General features: G+C 44.6%; 1 protein-coding gene across 4 annotated transcripts in view; it reads left to right on the top strand.

The window, feature by feature from the left end:
- Positions 1-18,440, top strand: part of THADA (THADA armadillo repeat containing) — a 1,551,972-nt gene that overhangs the window by 78,878 nt on the left and 1,454,654 nt on the right. For all 4 annotated transcript variants that reach the window (XM_069233992.1, XM_069233989.1, XM_069233988.1 and 1 more), the window contains exon 4: positions 4,557-4,651. In XM_069233992.1, the coding sequence (XP_069090093.1) occupies positions 4,557-4,651 (95 nt within the window). The remainder of the gene's footprint in view (positions 1-4,556; positions 4,652-18,440) is intronic.

Genomic DNA, 18,440 nt, shown 5'->3' with positions numbered 1-18,440 from the left:
TATGTGACTCATGTTTACTCTCTGTGCCTCTTTTCATGTTCTTTCCCGCCTCCAGCTCCTTCACCACCTCCTCTGCCCCACCCACCGCCCGTGCACTCCTCCTATCTCCTTGAACCTACTTAATGGCAGTCACAGCAGACACACACAGCAGGTGTGCCAAGGGCAAGCCAGCCTGTGCCTGGACCAAGCCCAGCGCGAGAACCCCTTTTCCTCCCTTGACCCCCAGCTACCATAAAGCGTTCCTTCTAGTGCTCAGCACCTACCCATGCCCCCTCCGGACACCTCCTGCACCCTATGTTCTTCTTTTTAAGCAACATCACCGTCAGCAAACCCTCTCCTGTCACCTGGACAGACTATGCCCTTGTCAGTTTCAACATTAACTACAATGCCGACTGCCCTAGTACTTAGACGCTGCAGCTGGAGCAAAATCTAAGACAATTAGAAGAGTGTTTCACCTTCTCCAAACTGCCAGAGCAAACCGGCAACTTAATAGAAGAAGTTGAGCACTTCAGTGCTTGGATCACCAGCTGAGATGACACCCTGATCTCCCCCCCCCCCCCCCCTCCTCCCAAGCACAGGAAAGCAACAAGAATGCAAACACAAGCTAGTTGGTATACCGAAGAAATCGGGCTGACAAAGCAACACTGCAAGCAACTGGAACACAAGTGGAGATTGTGCCAGAGCACAGCAGATAAGGACATCTTCAAATCTGCACTGAGGCGATATCACCAGCAAATACAGAACACCAAGCAAACAACCCTTAAACCTCATAAAAAACTAAAACCAGCAAATACATTTTCACCCTCACCGGAGACTTCATCGCACCCATAGCCAGCAACATCTTCCCGTTGCAAGAGCTCTGCAAAGGTCTCTCTGACTTCCTCAGCAGCAAGATCATGTCTATATAAAACACCTTCCCCTCAACAGGACCCCAACAACCTTACAGCAAGCCTTCAGGTATCTACAGACTAATGAACCCTGTCTATGTAGACCACTATCGCCACAGAAGAGACGTCTGCCACTATAAAGTCTGTCCACTCTAAGGCCCCTTCAGACCCATTCCCCACCACACCTTCAAAAAAGGAGTAACTCCCATCAACGAAGTACTGACAGCCAGGACTCCGCTTACCAAAACCAGCTGCGTCTCTTCCACTAATGACCCAAGCACCTCTTTGGAAGCACCCATCAACCCTTGAAGTGACTGGTGGTAAGTATGAACTGCTCCTGTATATGCCTCCAGTAACACAGATGACTCCGCCATCCCCCCCACACCATATAGAGCATGGGCCTTTCAATACCTTCCCCATCTATGCTTGATGCTTTTACCAGTCCCTGCGTTCTCTGAATAATAGTTCCTATACCCCACCATCATTGGATTTATTTCCGCATTCACCATGCACCCTAAAGGCTTCATGGTGCTTCACAGTAGAGTGGGAAATTTTGTTGGCGACAAAACTGTGCCCCAGCACCTTTTTTTATTTGCTATTTTTAAAGTCACTCAATATATAACCTAGTTGTAATCCAGTGGCAGAGGTCTCTACTATCACCACAAATTTTTTTACGCATGCCTACTGCCTCAACAGTAGCACTTATTTGATTGTTTTTGGGATAGCCAAGTGATAAGCGCTTTCCAGTCTATAAATGAAAGATCTGTTTCTCCAAAATGCCATAAAGCTGAACACCTTTGGACTTCATTGCATGGTAATCTCACGTTAGTGGCTGTTTATACCATCTTAAAGTATTAAGGAAGATCCTACTGCTGTCCCACCAACACTAAGCACTAGCAGTTGCATCAAAGTATAATCCGTCTCTCGACTACTGTAATGCTTTGGCTACTAGCCTACCTGCTAATCAGCTGTTCAGGCTGTAAATGGTAACTGCATAAAAGGAACCAAGAACCTAAAGAGGTACCTGGCAGTCCATGTAATTTGAGCAAATTGAAGCATCCTTTTGAGGTGCTTAACAGGTGGAAGATTGCCTTGGGGTTTTCCTAAAAAAGAACCCCCCAAAGTGGAATGCTTCATCATTGGGACCCTCCTTGCCTAAAACCCTGAAATGTATACACCGCGAACGCTCCTTGGAACTCTTTAAGAATATTATAGAGTAACCATTCTTAAGAGTAAGGTAACATGGGCTTAAAAGAGTTAAAAATGTGTATGGGATGGCTGAAGTGTATTACTTACTGGTGCCACCGTATCACATCAATAAAAGCAATGCACTTGTGATCCTGTACAATGAAGATCCTCAGTGACATGCCAACATGTTTCTGTCCTACGTCTGTGTGGCCAGTACTGGTCCACGGCATTTGTCAGGACTTCGCACCACTCTTGCTGCCTATCTAAATCCCACTGTAGCTTTAAATCATAGGTATGACAGTTAGGATGGATGGGGAGGAGAAAGAAAAGATGGGGCCACCTTTCCTGATGTGCTGCTATCAGTGGTTATTTGACCTAAAGAGAGAAAAAAGAAAACCCTCAACTGTTTCCTGATCACCTTACTGCACCCAGTATACTTTCATATTGCTCATATGTGTGCAAATGCTTATGTGATCACTAAACAAAAGCAATCCCACATGCCACTCCCATCCACACTCATCACTATCAGGTCATCTCTATTGCAAAATAGTCATCAGAAGCTCAACAGAGTTAGCTAATTATAGGCCACCTACCTGGCTATAAATAATATGTATCAGGTACTTCTGGAGAGGACATAAAGGAAGAAATGTTTGGCCTTTCCAATCATGGAGAGGTGCAAACTCAAATGTGGGTTCACTTACTCAGATATTGGTGGCCCTAGAAGTAGGAGAGACCTGTCTGCCGAATAATTTTGTACCACTGAGCGTTGTAGTCGTACTAGTTTTATGTTGTCAAATAGCATTTGAGCCACATCCACACAGCTTGAATATGTCTTTGTGTCATTGGGTGCTGGCTCGTAAGATGTCAATCAATCAGTCAGGATTTATGAAGCGCGGCAAATCCCCTGTGAGGGCCTCAAGGCATTGGCATTGCTAGTTGCTTTGCGGAGCTCTGTTCATTCGAACAGTCATGTCTTGAGTCCTTTTCTGAATTCCTGGAGCGATGTGGCGTTCCCGAGGTGCAAGGGAAGATCATTCCAGACATTGACCGCCAGGTGCGAGAAGGAGTGACCTCGGCTGTTGGGTCGTCGGATCCAGGGGTGTCGGCGAGGAAAAGGGAGGCAGATGCCAGGGTGTCTGGATATTCTTTTGTTGATGTATGTTGGTCCTTTGTTGTGCAGGGCTTTGTATGCGTGGGTCAGCATCTTGGCATCTCTTCTGGATTGGGAGTCTGTGGAGCTTCTTGAGGTGCAGGGTGATGTGAGTCTATCTGAGGAGGTCAAGGATGAGGCATGTCAGTGCATGCCACAGTCAGCAATATGCATCTGGTGTTCTTTTTGTGGGGAAAGGACCAGCCGTATTGGGCTGGTGGATGCGTAAAAAAAAATCAGTCAGTGGTTCCAAAAGATCAAGTCAAGAGTATGAATATAGTGTGTTCTCATGTGGGAATATTGTGTGCCATATTGGTCAGTGGTGCCTGTTATGTGACGATTATTTACCTATTAAAAATAATATTGTCATAAATACACTATTTGATAAACGAAAAAATATACATGAATACTTGAATTGATCTTTTAAAAATAAGTATGACAGGTGAGCTCATAACGCAAGTGACGACATTACTGGTCACCGGGGCACTCCAATTAGAAAATAAGTCATAAATGAGCAAAATCACCTGAAAAAGAACACACTGTAACTCATCCTGGTAGTTGTCATGTTGACAAATAGTGATTGGATGAAAAACCAACTTTTAGGACGGGCAATAATAAAGATTCTCAAATGTCAGTGTTAAATAGTGGTCTGAATAAAGCTGACCCCATCCGATAATGTAATTAATTCCCTCTATATGTGTTCCTATTATGAACACACAGCATTGTTTGCATCTATGTAAGGCGTGGTAATCTCTCTGGGCAAAATGTTTGTTGACTGTCCATCATAAATCATCCTGAGAATGCCTCATGTCTTTAGATTAGATGTAGTACTAAACTTCCTTGATTTGTTGTTACTCTGGTGTTCAATAATGCAGAACTTAATTTTGCGGGTGGTCATCCCTATGTATCAAACATTGGATGGAAATGCGATTAAATAGACCACTAATTTGATGTTTCTGGTGATCAGTGGGGTTATGTAAGTAAGCCATTCTTGCAGACACCTGTTCAGACAGAGAGAGGTGCTCTTTTCAGTGTTAGAAAAAACTTCCAGAAATTGTTGCTTTAAAATTATCAAAGTAGCAATAATACCCTCATTATTAGTTATTATTTGTACGTTATTCCTATTGGGTTCTTTGAACCCCTTGTCCCTTCCAGCCCACTGCTGTATGTGCACATATTGTAACATAGTACAACCCTCAAAAAATAGTTCTAAAATGTGAAAGGAAGACCCACATATTTTGTGTGTTCGAGTAGTTTGAAAGGCACAATGCTTTATGATGGTTATTTTTTGATGATATTCTAAACCTGTCCTTTGATCCAAAAATTCATAGTGTTTGCAGATGCAGAAGGGAAAAATCTGGCTTCTTTGTTGCTGCGAAGTCTGGAGCTGGCAGATGGAGTTGAGCAGATTCACTGCATTAAACTGGTAAGCTAACTATTAGTTAGAAACTTATTGTCCAGGATCCTGCCACATTACCACTGGCTTCTGATTATTGGAATGTTTTATATCCAGTTTTGTATATTAACATCATAAAACTGCCTCACCAGCATTAAATCTTCTCTAATGTTATATGCTCGTTAGTTCATCCCCTGCTGCCGGTATGGATCGTCAAGAATAGTATTGTATACCTTTTCCAGCCATCCACAAGAATAGATCCCCCACTGCTAGGCAGTTGTTTCCTAGTTTCCACTCTGGCTCACAGAACACTGCCCCAGGGCTCCCAGAGGTGCACCACGTTTCTTGTTGTTGTCGGAAAGTTCAGCTTCCTTTTCTCAGAGGTAGGAGACTTACACATAGGCATTCCCTCTTGATAGAAGCATATCCATGAAATGGCCATTCTGCTTTCCTGAGAGAAGAGGCTCAATTGTACTTTCCTGGACCCATGGTTGCTCCACTGATACTCTAGAAGGCCCTATATGACCGTTGCACATTTCTATTACAGCCTTTGGCTTGCAGATACTCCCAACAGCACAAACAATGGTTAGCCATAGAACACATTAAAGTGACCTGACCCATCATTTTGTGTTACACCTAGAGCATAGAAGGTGTCTTCCATCCTGCACCTCTTTTGGGCTTTCCCCATAACCTACATCTCCCCAGCAGACACTGCTGTACTTTTGATGTGCTGTGTTCGGACGCCTGAATAACTGGACACAGTAAAAAGCTCTGAGTTTCTTTAGTTTTTTTGTTTCTTAAATACTCTCTCTCTTTTTAAGCATATTTTCTGGACTTTATATTCAAAACTAGAAGTATATGTCATATGGACAGAGCACAACATTTTATATATTACAGTATAATAGCTTAAGTGACAGTATTTTGTATCACTGTTTACAGTGGACTTGAGTACAGGTGATATGGTATGTTTAAAAACATATTCTACTCATGAAGCATAGTGGTCATAAAGCCATTGTATATATTTGTGTTTGTATCAGTTAAACTAGAGAGTTGACCAACTATAGTAAGGTCTTAAATACCGTCTCTTATTCTCTAAGGTACAACCTAGCACCTCAAGAATACCCATCTTGTACATGTTTTGGAAGATATGTTCTAATACAGCATCCCCTTTTTTTTTGCCCACAATATTTCAAGGTGCAATGATGCCCACTTTTTGTTTTGATATTATTTCTCCTTTAAGCAAAAGTTACTTGAGTGTTTTGCTTTTCTTCTGATGTTGTTTTAACTCTAAAATTCCTTGAAATCCAAAAAGATGCTGCCTCTTATTATAGGTCTGTCGGGGTGGCACTTTAACAGGACAGGGTCTTCCAAGGTTTACCACCAATTTATTTATGGCCCTAATAATAAATACTGGGTTCTCTCCAACATCTAGTTTATCCTCAGTATTAACTGTTATGTTAAGAAAACTTATAGATCGCTCATACACCCAAGGGTTTCTTGGTACTGTGATAACCAGGAGGGAAAGAAGAGAGGGCTCGGGCTAATCGAAAGCTTTCTTAAACAGCCAAGCCTTCAAAAGCTTCCAGAGCCTTAGGAAGTTAGAATTCAACCTTATCGAGGAAGAGCGAGAGTTCCGTAAGATGGGGGCTTGGACAGAGAAGCTCCTGCCTGCTGCTTTCTGTCGCTTTAACCATGGGATTCTCCATTGGTTGGCGAGAGAGGATCTGAGAGGTCAAGGAGGAATATACCTCTTAATTCTGCCTGCTACAAAGTCTGGAGCCTGGTCATGAATGGATTTGTACATTTTAAAAAAGCAGTTTGAAAAAGAGCTAGCAAAGCTTTATTAGGGCAAGAGAGATATGTGCATGTCTATACAATTTACAGGTTATCCTTGCTCCTGTATTTTGAATGATTTGTATATTGTGTAAAGAAGTTGCAGGGAGACCCAGATACAGGGAGTTTACATAGTCCAAGCTGGACACAATTACCACTGCAATAAACGTTTTCAAAGCCCCAGATGACAGAAAAGGAGGGACACTCCTGAAAGATTTCAACAGGCCAAAGTACTTTGCCATGACTTTCTTGATCTGGTGGATCATGGACAGTTGATTGTCTACCACAACATCTAGGTTTGTGGCAGAGGCCGCTGGAACAGGAAGGGCACCGAGCTCAGAGGGCCATTAGGTGATGGCCCGGAGATCTGTCTTGTAATTGAGAATAACTAGCTCGGTCTTATCGATGTTTAGCTTGAGGGAGTTAGTGCCCATGCAGTTTCAAATGAACTTCAGGGTAAATTGAAATTCTTGCAGGCATAGGGCAGTGCCTTCAAGCCGGAAGATGAGCTGAGAGTCATCAGCAAAGTTGTAAAATGTACAACCACGACTAGCCAGGGCTAAAATCAATGGGCAGATATAAACATTAAACAGCAAAGGAGGTAATGCTGAGGTCTTGGGGGCCTATAGATAATATGGGTCTTAGAGGAAGAAAATGGGCCACGTTGTACTTCATGTATGTGGCTATCTAGAAAGGAGACTATCTATCTTAGAGCCTGACCTCATAGACCAGACACCTTCAGTCTATTCAGCAGTATAGCATGGTCGACAATATCAAAGTCGGATGAAATATCTAGGAGAGTTAGTGTTGACACATGTCTGGAATTAAACCCATTGTAGATCATTAAGGACAGAAAGCATCACTGCATCTGTACTGGGAGCTGGACTGAAACCAGCTAAGAATGGATGAAGAAAGTTGGATAAATAAAGGAACCTACTTAGCGCCTGAGTTACAAAACATGTTGTTGACCGCAGACTACTGTTGTCTGACAACGGCCTTAGAGTTTTAGGTAGATTTTGTCAACAATAATCCTTTATTCCTAACAATCCATATTTCTAGCAGGACTCTTAACAGCCCAAGGTTTAAAAACCACTTTGTGTCCTCTTGAAGGAAGGGTATAATCAGTCTAGGTCTGTGCTTAAAACACAATTGTAATCTTCCCCACATATTATCTGGGTGCTCACCAATTGTGCAGAAAAAATCTCCAGAAACAGAGTTTGGGAATATAAGGTCCGTAAGCACAATTATCGTCGGAGTCCATCCTGCCTTGCATTATAATAATAATTATAGCTTACAAGTCCTCTTGGTCTGCTTGGGTTAGTGTTACCATATATCAGCCAGACAGGGACTCTCTTGCAAATGAGGAATAAGTGTATAAAATTACTGACTTTGTATTCAGTTTAGCTGTGTCTGCTTCATACAAGTGTGCTTCTCGCAGAAATGCAATGTGAGCACAACATCTGCAAAGATATTGGTATACTTTGTGCCACTTATCTTCGTCTCATTCCACACTAAACATTTACCATTTGTTTAAAATGAGTTCGTTCCACCTCATGTTTATGTATTACCTTCCCAGAGACATGCAGGGTCACTTCCATATGTAATATCAACTTAGTTTTATTTCAGGCTTTGACATGCAAGTTTCAAGTCCACCACCATAGAATTTCAAAGTGCCCCAAATCCAGCAATTGACTCTCACTGGACTTCTCACACCATAAACCCCACTAGGCCAGTCATAAATATAGGCTTCCCAAAACTTAACCTTAGGTTTCTTTCCACAAGGGGTGGGTCAAAAGTAATGTTGAGAGGGTGTGGCATTTGTTTTCCATCCCACTTCAGTAGTGGTCAATCTACCCATAACAATGTCTGAATCCATATGTAGCTTAGGCAAACGGGAGTCCAACTTTGGACTTGTCTATATTTTAGTTCCATATTTAATAGATAATTTCCTCTTAAGCCATTGGAGTAATCCTAGATTCCAATCTTTTAGTGTCCTGTGAACTGTCAGAATCCATTTTGGACCCTTTAAATCACAGAGCCTGTATCTTGTTCTCTTACTGAATTGTTATTGCTTTGTGCACTAACTGCTGCAATCGCTACCGCTCTATCTGTGAGTTTTTGTTTGACTGGGGGCCTTCATATGTTCCATGAGAGGCATGTGTTTCTCCTCCTTGCCTTCTGCTGTTGTTCAATTTCTCCTTCTTAGTTATTCATTGCTGCCTGTTGCTTGGTCCAGTTCCAATCCGATTTTGCATTTATGAAGAAATTAAATTATCCTGTTTAATGGCATGTGTGGCTGTAGATACACATGTTCTGCATACCCCTGCCATCTTGTGTTGACTCCGGAGTTGTGCAAGTTGTTTTTCTTTGAAGAAGTGTTTTGAGTCACAGGATCGAGTGACTCCTCCTCTCAATGATATTGTGCATCGGCATTGACTCCGTTGTTGAACTGTTTTCTCTCAGCCATTGGGTTCAGATGTGTGTACCTCCGAGCCGTCTTCTCGACTCCATTTGGTTTTCAATCCCTCTTTCTGTTCTGATGATATTGTATTTGATTGTCATTTTCTATTTGAGCGCTCTCTATGCTTTTGTTGGTTCAGACTTCGACTGCCCACCCTTTGGGGCGTTATATCCCATCTCGGGCCTACCTTTCATGTGGTTCCGGTATCGACAGGTATGGTCCCCTAATGGAACAAACTACTTTCTGCTTCTGTCCTCTGTGCCAGGCTAACTTCCTGAACACCAATCAACACCTCATATTCAACCTTTACCTCTCTCCAGACCACCATGAGGCCGATTGTGACGCCTGTACATCATTTCATTCTAAAGAGACCCTTCAAGACTAAAAGACCGTCTACTGGAAATGGCTCAGAAGACACAGGATGACACCCAGGACCTCTTCGGCGAAGAGTTCGGTCAGAAAGAACCAACAGTGCAGGAGGAGGAAGCTTTTTCCATCCAAGACAGCTCTGAGTCAGATGTGGAGTTCTACATTGAGAGCCAAGAACTTTCCTCTGCCTAGCCCGCAAGTACTGTGGCCCCTGCTCTCCCACAGAAACCCTCTAAAAAGGCCCTACAGCCTCTTCTAGAGGTTGCTGGTCCACCACTGCCATCTGGCCATATTTGGCCGCCGTGCCTTCCTGCTCTGCACAGAAATGGATGGAAAGACTAAAGCCACAACCTCGGCTTCAACCTCGCAGACCGAGAGAGCGTTATAGTGTTGAACTGAACCATGGGACCGATCTGGCTGCCTGCAGCTTCGACCTCAGCACCGATCTAGATCTCGAAGCACAAATCTTATACTCTGAAGCCTTCGGAACCGAAAACTTCAGAATCTAGGTAATCAGGCCAGTCTTCCAACAGTCCTTCTCCAGTCTAGCCAATTCTTGACACTAGACAGCGCAAATGTCAAATTCAAGAAGACACAGGCCGCATCTGCATCATGGCTGCACCTTCCTCTCCTGTGCTTCCAAAGAGCAAGTTGACATTGGAGGAAGCTCTGGATGTTCCTGTCCCTCTAAAGAGGAGGACAAAAGAAAAGGCTACTAGCCCAGTTTGCCGGCCTTCTCCAACACCTCCACCTATTCCTCCTCCACCTTCTTCACCTCCACCATTTTCCCTCCCCACTCTCCACCTCAGTCACCTATACAAGGGGATGACACACTTCAGGGGTCTCCACAGTCTTATACTGGGGATTTAGGGGGCCTCCTGATGATACAGATCCATGGGATGCTTATGACCCTGAGCCCATTGCACCAAATGACCTGAATCTCTAACCTGCCTGCCCCTCCCCTCTAGAAGACACTACCTCCTATCAGCAGGTGGTTTCTAGGGTGGCTGCATTCCACCACATAGAGCTGCACAAAGACGCAGTCAAACAGGACTTCTTGTTTGATACACTCTCCTCCATGCATAGGGACACACAGTGTCACAAAACCACATGGGACGACTCCTGGTGGCCCACCGCCCTAGGCCCCGCACCCACCACCGCAAACCACGCACGCAACCTCTGCATCATCCTAGACCCCTCCCTCTCCATGGCACAGCAAATCAATGCCCTAACCTCCTCCTGCTTCCACACACTCCGCACTCTGAAAAAAATCCTTCAAATGGATTCCCCCAGAGACCAGGAAGACAGTCACCCATGCACTCATCAGCAGCAGACTAGACTACGGTAACGCCCTCTACGCCGGCACCACACTCAAACGCAAACTCCAGAGAATCCAGAACACAGCCGCACGCCTCGTCCTTGGCCTCCCCCGCCACAAACGAATCTCACCATACCTCAAATCCCTTCACTGGCTCCCCATAGACAAGAGAATCACATTCAAGATCCTCATCCACGCTCACAAATCCCTCCACAACACCGGCCCAACCTACCTCAACGAAAGAGTGAACTTCCACACGCAACCTCCGATCAGCCGACCTCACCCTAGCCACAGTCCCCCTCATCCAATGCACCACCACAGGAGGCAGGTCCTTCTCCTACTGCACCCCGAAAACCTGGAACTCCCTCCCCACCAACCTTTGCAAAACCAAAGACCTCCTGCTCTTCAGAAAGGACCTCAAGACATGGCTGTTCGAACAGTGACCCTCCCTGCCCCCCCCCCCTTTTTTTGATTCCCCCCCAGCGCCTTGAGACCCTCATGGGTGAGTAGCGCACTCTATAAAAATTTTTGATTGATTGATAGTGTCTTCCCATGCTTTCTGATATGCTGAGATATGCGGAGGACATAGTTAAGGAACCTGCGCTCCAGAGTGATCACACCATGGGTGGATTAAAAATGTAAGACAGCCCCTTCTGACCCACTTTATAACAGGGTACAGGTATCACACAATTCTATAGTGGCCACCACTGCCTGCAAACATGCTCACAGTCAAGCTACCGGGAACTCTCCTCCCCTAGAAAAGGAAAGTAAAAGAATTGATGCTGCAGGAAAGAGGGCGGTGGCGCAAGCTGCAAATCATTGGCACGCTGCCAATTCTAAAGCCCTATTGGCCCAATATGATTGGGCACATTGGGATGAGTGGGAGGAATTCCTACAATACCTTAGACCTTATACATTACACCCTAGATGAGGACAGCAAATTGTCTCGTAGGGATAAATTATTACAAATAACTCTATCCAATGTACCCTCAATGCAGCAGACACAGCAGCCCAAGGGGTGAACACTAGTATCCTTTTGAGGCGGCATGCTTGCCTTTGGTGTTCCGGCTTCAAGCCAGAGGTCCAACAGGCAGTTGTAAACATGCCTTTGACAAGGAGTACCTGTTTGGACTGCAAATGGATACAACACTTGATAACATGAAGAAGGACACCACCAAGGTTATGGTGGCCCTCCAAACTCCCACACAGAGGGGTTTCTTTCATCGCCCTGTGTACAGAGGTACATATAAATCCTCTGTGACAGAGGCTTCCACGTCACAGAGCAGACAGTTCCAGTCCTTTTATAGTAGAGGCTACTTCGGAGGCTCCTACAGATGGTCCAATAACAAATGGAGATGAAAGAGTACCGCCACATGCAGATCCTCTTATACAGCCAAACAGTGTCTACCTACACCTTCCCCCAACCATCCAAAACCTGTTGGGGGAAGACTCCCAACTCTTTCACATCATTTGGGAAACCATCACCATGGACCAATGTGTACTTGTCATTATCCAACATGGCTGTTGAATGGAGCACATTATTACACCTCTCAACATTCCCCTTGCTCCCACAGGTTATTGTTCTTATCAAGCAAGAGGTACAAGCCCTTCTTCTCAAAGGGGCCATAGAGCCCTTTCCCCCACAACACCAAGGTACAGGAGTATACTATACTCCCTGTACTTCCTGATTCCCTAAAAGGACCGGGTCCCTTAGATCAATACTGGATCTCTGACCTCTAAACAAATGCATCCTATCAGAACACTTCCACATGGGCACTCTTCAGGATGTCATTCTACTTCTACTTCAAGGCGATGTAATGACAGCTCTAGATCTAAAGGATGCTTTCTTTCACATGCCAATTCACTCTGCACACCAAAAATACTTAAGATTCATCATTGCAGGCAAACATTATCAGTTCAATGTCCTTCCCTTCGGGGTGACTACTGCCCCCAGGGTGTTCACAAAATGTTTATCCGTAGCCACAGCACACCTGTAGAGACAGAACATCCACATTTTCCCTCACCAGTACACTGCACCAATGTTAACAACACACTTAGATGATAGTGGGTCTCTGTAACAGAGTCCGGACCGTTCTTTTCTGCGACGATACACTGGGATCGGTAACACAATACCCAGGGGCACCATCGAGGGCCAGGAGGCGGAAGCGCTTGTATATAGCCCGGACATCTTTAAAAAAAGGTCGAACTCGGAAGATGCGACCGAGCCGGGAGTGGAGGAGTGACGCGAAGACGACAACAAAAACGCACACACAGAAACACCGCAGACGCAAGGAGATGACGGAAGGGAGTCTGAGACGCTACCTCGAGAGGAAACTCCACCGAAGTTCAGGAGGCAAAACCACAGAACCCGCCACATCCCTGGAGGGACGTGGCTTACGCAGGTACGTGCCTGCTTCTCTAACCCTACAGGGTACTGGTGGTGAGGGAGGGGGTGGGGAGAAATAAAGGGGGAAGAAGTAGAGGGTGAACAATATCTCTTTTTTTGTCTTCTCCATTTGCTTTTTCCCTTCTGTCCACTAACCTCCACTGGGTTTTCACAACCCCCCCAACCCCCTTGAGACCTGACGAAGCGGTGGCACACCTAGAGAACGGTTATCTGTTTTCCTGATTCCACAAGAAAAGTATACCTACACATTGGTCCTTGATACACCGGGATCTCTATATACACTCGCTGGGTGTTTCTTCCCCACCCCCACACTTCCTAACCTTTCATTAACAGAAAAGAAAGGAAGACCACTTACCTTGTCCCTTGGTTTCTATTCTTGCTTCCTGGGCCCACAACGGTGTTCTGAATCACGGAGAGACAAGCCTAGAACAGAGAAGAAGCTAAGGAAAAGACCTCACTTAACCAAAAGAAAGAGAACGGAAAAGTGAAGAAAAGGAAAAGAAGAGGAAAAAGTGTAAGACCTAGAACAAAAGAGAGAACAGAAAACCTTCAAGAGACTGAATCAGTATATGTAGACAAAAAAAAACTAAAACCTCTAATAAAAGCATACTACAACATTTCATTGACTCACTTGATATCATTGACCTCTCCAACCTGGTCCCTAGAACCCCCCCCTTTACAATCCTTCACAAAACTGGGGTTCACTCTCAACATTCCCAGATCCCTTTTCCTACCACTACAAGTTCAACCTTACTTGGAAGCAATTTTGAACACACTGTTAGGGATTGCGCACCCCAATCCAGCTTGCATTCAGAGTTTTCAAACACTTCTACCTCACTTTCATGAAAACCAATACTCTACAATAAAGAATTGCATGTGTCTCTTGGGAATGATGGCTTCTTACATTGCCATAGTCCTTCATGCCTGACTACATATGCGTTCCCTACAGCAGTGTTTGTCTCATCAATGGTCTCAGTCACAGGGTCACCTGGAAGATCTAGTGTTGTTAGACTGCAAACTCGCCGTTATCTGCAATGATGGAACACCAAAAACCTCTTGAAAGAGCAGGCTTTTCTAGACTCTGTTCCTCACATCACATTGACCACAGACGCATCACGGATGGGTTGGGGTGCTCACCTCCAAGACATGAAAGTTCAAGGTCTGTGGGATGCTAAACACCAGTCTCTGCACATCAACTACCTAGAGCTTCAGGCAGTATTCCTAGCACTGAACACCTTTTTCACAGGATTGTCCTAGTCCATACGGGCAACATGACAGCCATGTATTTCTTGCAAGAACAGGGGGCACGGTCTTCACATCTATCACACCTGTCTCAGACCATATGGAACTTGGCTCTTCACCACAACATTCACCTGTTGACAGAGTATCTTCTGGGAACAGACAATATCTTTCCAGGTCTGCTCAGCAGAATGCAGCAACCAGTCCACAAGTGGGAACTCCAACCACAAGTGTCCACCAGTCATTCTTCCATAAGTGAGGGAATCCTCACATAGACCTTTTCGTGACAGCAGAAAGTGCAAAATGCCCAAACTTCGCCTTCAGTTATCCACACCTACTATCCAAGGGCAATGCTCTATGGATGAATTGGTGAGGGATATTTGCTTATGCTTTTCCACCTCTCCCTCTTATTATTCAATTTCTGGTTCTGAAGCTTGGGCAAACATCTCTCTCACCATGATCCTTGTGGCTCCCATTTGAGCATTCCAGCCTTGGTTGACCACACTCCTGAATCTTTCAGGAGTCCCACTCCAGAATCTCCCCAACAGGCCGGACCTTCTCACCTTGTAATATGGCTCCTGAGGTCATAGAGGTTGGCTACCTAGGCTTGCCTGCAGAGTGTATGAACATTCTCAAGGAAGCACGTAGACCCACCATTAGAGCCTGTTATGCTGCAAAATGGAAACATTTTGTTCGCTACGGCCAACCTAAACGCTTTGATCCTGTGAAAGCTTCACTTGCAGAAAGCATATCTCACCTTCACTTCGATTTGCTTATATCTCGCAGCTATAGCTGCATATCTCCAAAACAGACAACATATTTTTTTTATTCAGAATTCCAGTCATCAAGGCTTTCTTGGAAGGACTAAAACGTGTCATTTTACCTAGGGTGCCCCCAGTCCCCTCGTGGAACCTTAACATTGCACTCACTAGACTCACGGATGCCCCCTTAGAGCCACTTCACTCATGTGCACTTTGATTTCTTTCATGGAAGGTGGCTTTCCTAGTAGCCATCACTTCACTCAGACATGTTAGTGAGCTTCAGACACTATCCTTGGAAGAACATTTCTTCCAAATTCATAAGGACGAAGTAGTTCAAACATATCTCAGACTATCTCTAGTTAAGGTGATTTCTCAATTTCACCTTAATCAGTCTATTGAGCTTTCAGTTTTCTTCCCACAACCAGACTCTATTGCGGAAAGAACCCTTTACACATTAGGTGTCAAAAGAGCACTTATGTTCTATATAGATAGAACTAAAAACTTTATGAAGAACAAACAACTCTTTGTAGCTTTCTCTTTCCCCACCTCATAAAGGCAACCCAATATCCAATTCAGGCATAGTCAGATGGATAGTCAAATATATACAAACTTACAACATTAAGGCCAAAATACCTTTACCGGTTTCTCCCAGAGCCCGTTCTACTCGAAAAAAGGTAGTTACTATGGCCTCTCATAGTAAAATTCCCATACCTGACATTTGTAAGGCAGCTACATGGTCTACACCACACACCTTCACAAAACACTACTGTGTGGATGTTTTAGCATACCAACAAGCCAGTGTAGGTCAGGCAGTGTTACGTACACTTTTTCAGTCAACTACAATTCCTATGGGTTAGCCACTGCTTCTATGGAGCTACTGCTTTACAGTCTATACACAACATGTGTATCTACAGCCACACATGCCATCAAGTGGATTATGTTACTTACCCTTTAAGTATCTGTTCATGGCATGTAGTGCTGTAGATTCACGTGTGCCATCCCTCCTCCCTGGACGCCTGTGGCTGTTTCAGTCATATAATACTGGTATATATGTGCACATGTATATTTACACTTTGCATGGACATTTCCTTTCCTACACATTCCTTCTCCTCCTTTCTCACCCGCCTGAGGGAAAACAATCTAACAAAGGAGTTGATGCCCATGTGCAATATCACTGAGAGGAGGAGTCACTCAATCTTATGACTCAAAACACTTCTTTGAAGAAAAACAACTTGTACCACTCCGGACCCAACACTATATGGAAAGAGTATGCACATAGTGTGAATCTACAGCACTACATGCCATGAACAGAAGTGTACAGGGTAAGTAACATATTCCTTCCCCTTTCTATCACCTTTTAGTTTGACTGAAAAATGCAACTTGTGTGCTTGGTTGTTGTTTCACCTTCAGGAAGGAGTTTATTTTTTGCTGCACATCCATGGTGTTGTCAGTAAAAATTAACACTTTACTGTACTTGACTAAAGAGGATCCTCTCTCTTGCTGACGTCCCCGAGTATGCGGCCCCTGTAACTTAGTAGGTGGGTCACCACTGTTCTAGGAAAAGTCCCTTGTCTCAGAGGGGCTGTTGAGACCCTATGGGCAAAAAAGAAATTAAAAGTGTGACAACCTGCTAGAGCAACAGTTTTAAATAGCAGGTTCTCCATCTATCGCCCAATCCTCGGACCTTCTACCTTTTCCAGAAGTCCCAATATTATCTCACATTGAACAGCCATCGATATGTTTTACCCTGTATTTGGAAAATCTAACTATTTCTTTTAATTCAGTTATTTGAGTTGTGATGTCTGCATAACTTTTCTGTCTTTCCGAAAACTGTGTTTGATCAGCTCCCTATAGTCTTAGGTCGATGACTACAATGTCAGTATTCCCTAAAAGAGCTTTATGGCTCTCCCAGTTGTTAGTTGGGATGATGTTCAGTGTATCCGAGAGCAGATCATTTAAGGTGCCTCAAACTTCTACCATAGATAGTCTTCCTTGTAAGATGTTTCCAATCTGATAATTAGTGTCAGTGTGGGCCCTTTGGAGATTGTTTTGGTTTCCCCGTTACTAGTGTTCAGTAATCCACCCAAAGGGGGTGGTTGAATTGGTACTTTTGCCCTTTGAAGTTAACCTAATTCAACAAGGTGTTAGATCAGTGGACTTGTGGTGCACCTCTGGGTTTGGAGTCTGTTGTAGGACTGAGTCCAGGTCAGAGAGCGCAGACTTCCCTGCATGTGAGGAAGGGGAGGCTCCTGCTGCCTTTGTACTATGGGTTAAGGCATTCTGTTTTGATCACTTTATTACATTGGCTTATTTTGTATATTGGGTTCATGTCACAGTTAGAAAGATAGAGGGCCATGGGTGGGATTCCTGAACAACCAGACCATGATAAGAAACCTTAAAGTGTGGCTTATGTACCCTTCTTCCAATTCCCAGATCACTGAGGGTGGTAAATTCCATTCCAGATGGAGGCTTGTAGCTACTGCAAATGGGAAAGGTGGGGGAGGCACAAGGGTCAAACAGCTTAACTTGGGAGTGAATGGAGAATGTGTCCTTTCCAATCACCACCGAGTTCACTACCTCTTGTGGGTGGATCTGGGGTAGCCCTACTCTAGTATCTGCTGGAGGATAAAGAGGGCATCTTGGTTTGCTGGGCCAAGGTCCGATCCATGGCTTACACACAGACACTGTCAGCAAAGGGGTAGTCCTGGAGAGTTGCAAGAGGACATCAGGCTTAGTCCTAGCTTTAAAGAAAATGACAAACTCTGCCCCACATTCAGGAAGCACTGCAGGTCTCTGTGCAGCTCTTAGACCTGATGAACCAGGGTTTCGGTGGATTGGGCAGGCTAACTTTGCTCCAAGCAAACATTACAAATGCTGATGCCTACATGACACACGACTGATTACACCGGGTGGCAGCAGTACTGGAAGATCTTTTCTTCAGAGTTAGAGGGGCCCTGGAGAAGTGGGGCATTGTTTTCCCTTGTTGTTTCTGTGTCTTGCACCCACTGTTTGCACAGAGATAGCTGAGCAAACCCCTTCCAATGGTTGCACAATAAATGATTGTGTACAGCTCTTCACTTGCTAACATTGTGTGTTTACCATCACTGAAGGTTGGCAAACTTTTCCATGTGTTTTAAACGTTACATTCAAAGGGGTCTGTGTTACCAGGGGTCCCTGGACCTTATTTACACAGGTTGCTAGTATATGAAGCTGCTGCACTTCAGCACTGTAGAATTACAGTCAACAGCCATAATTTAGGCAAAAACATTAAGCTGGGATTCCCTCTTAATACTTTGGGGCTGTGAATACCTCCTTGAGTCTTTGGTGCAGTAACACGTTTTTAGGGTCTCCCTCGTCCCATTGCACAATGAGGGTCTCCTTAGGGGCACTTGATTTGTTCGCGGGGGGCTCAAGTAAGCCTAAAAGGAAAA

This window comes from Pleurodeles waltl, chromosome 5 (assembly GCF_031143425.1).
Source record: "Pleurodeles waltl isolate 20211129_DDA chromosome 5, aPleWal1.hap1.20221129, whole genome shotgun sequence".
Taxonomy (NCBI): Eukaryota; Metazoa; Chordata; class Amphibia; order Caudata; family Salamandridae; genus Pleurodeles; species Pleurodeles waltl.
The sequence above is the reverse complement of the archived record's forward strand: the minus strand, read 5'-3'. Positions and strand labels throughout refer to the sequence as shown.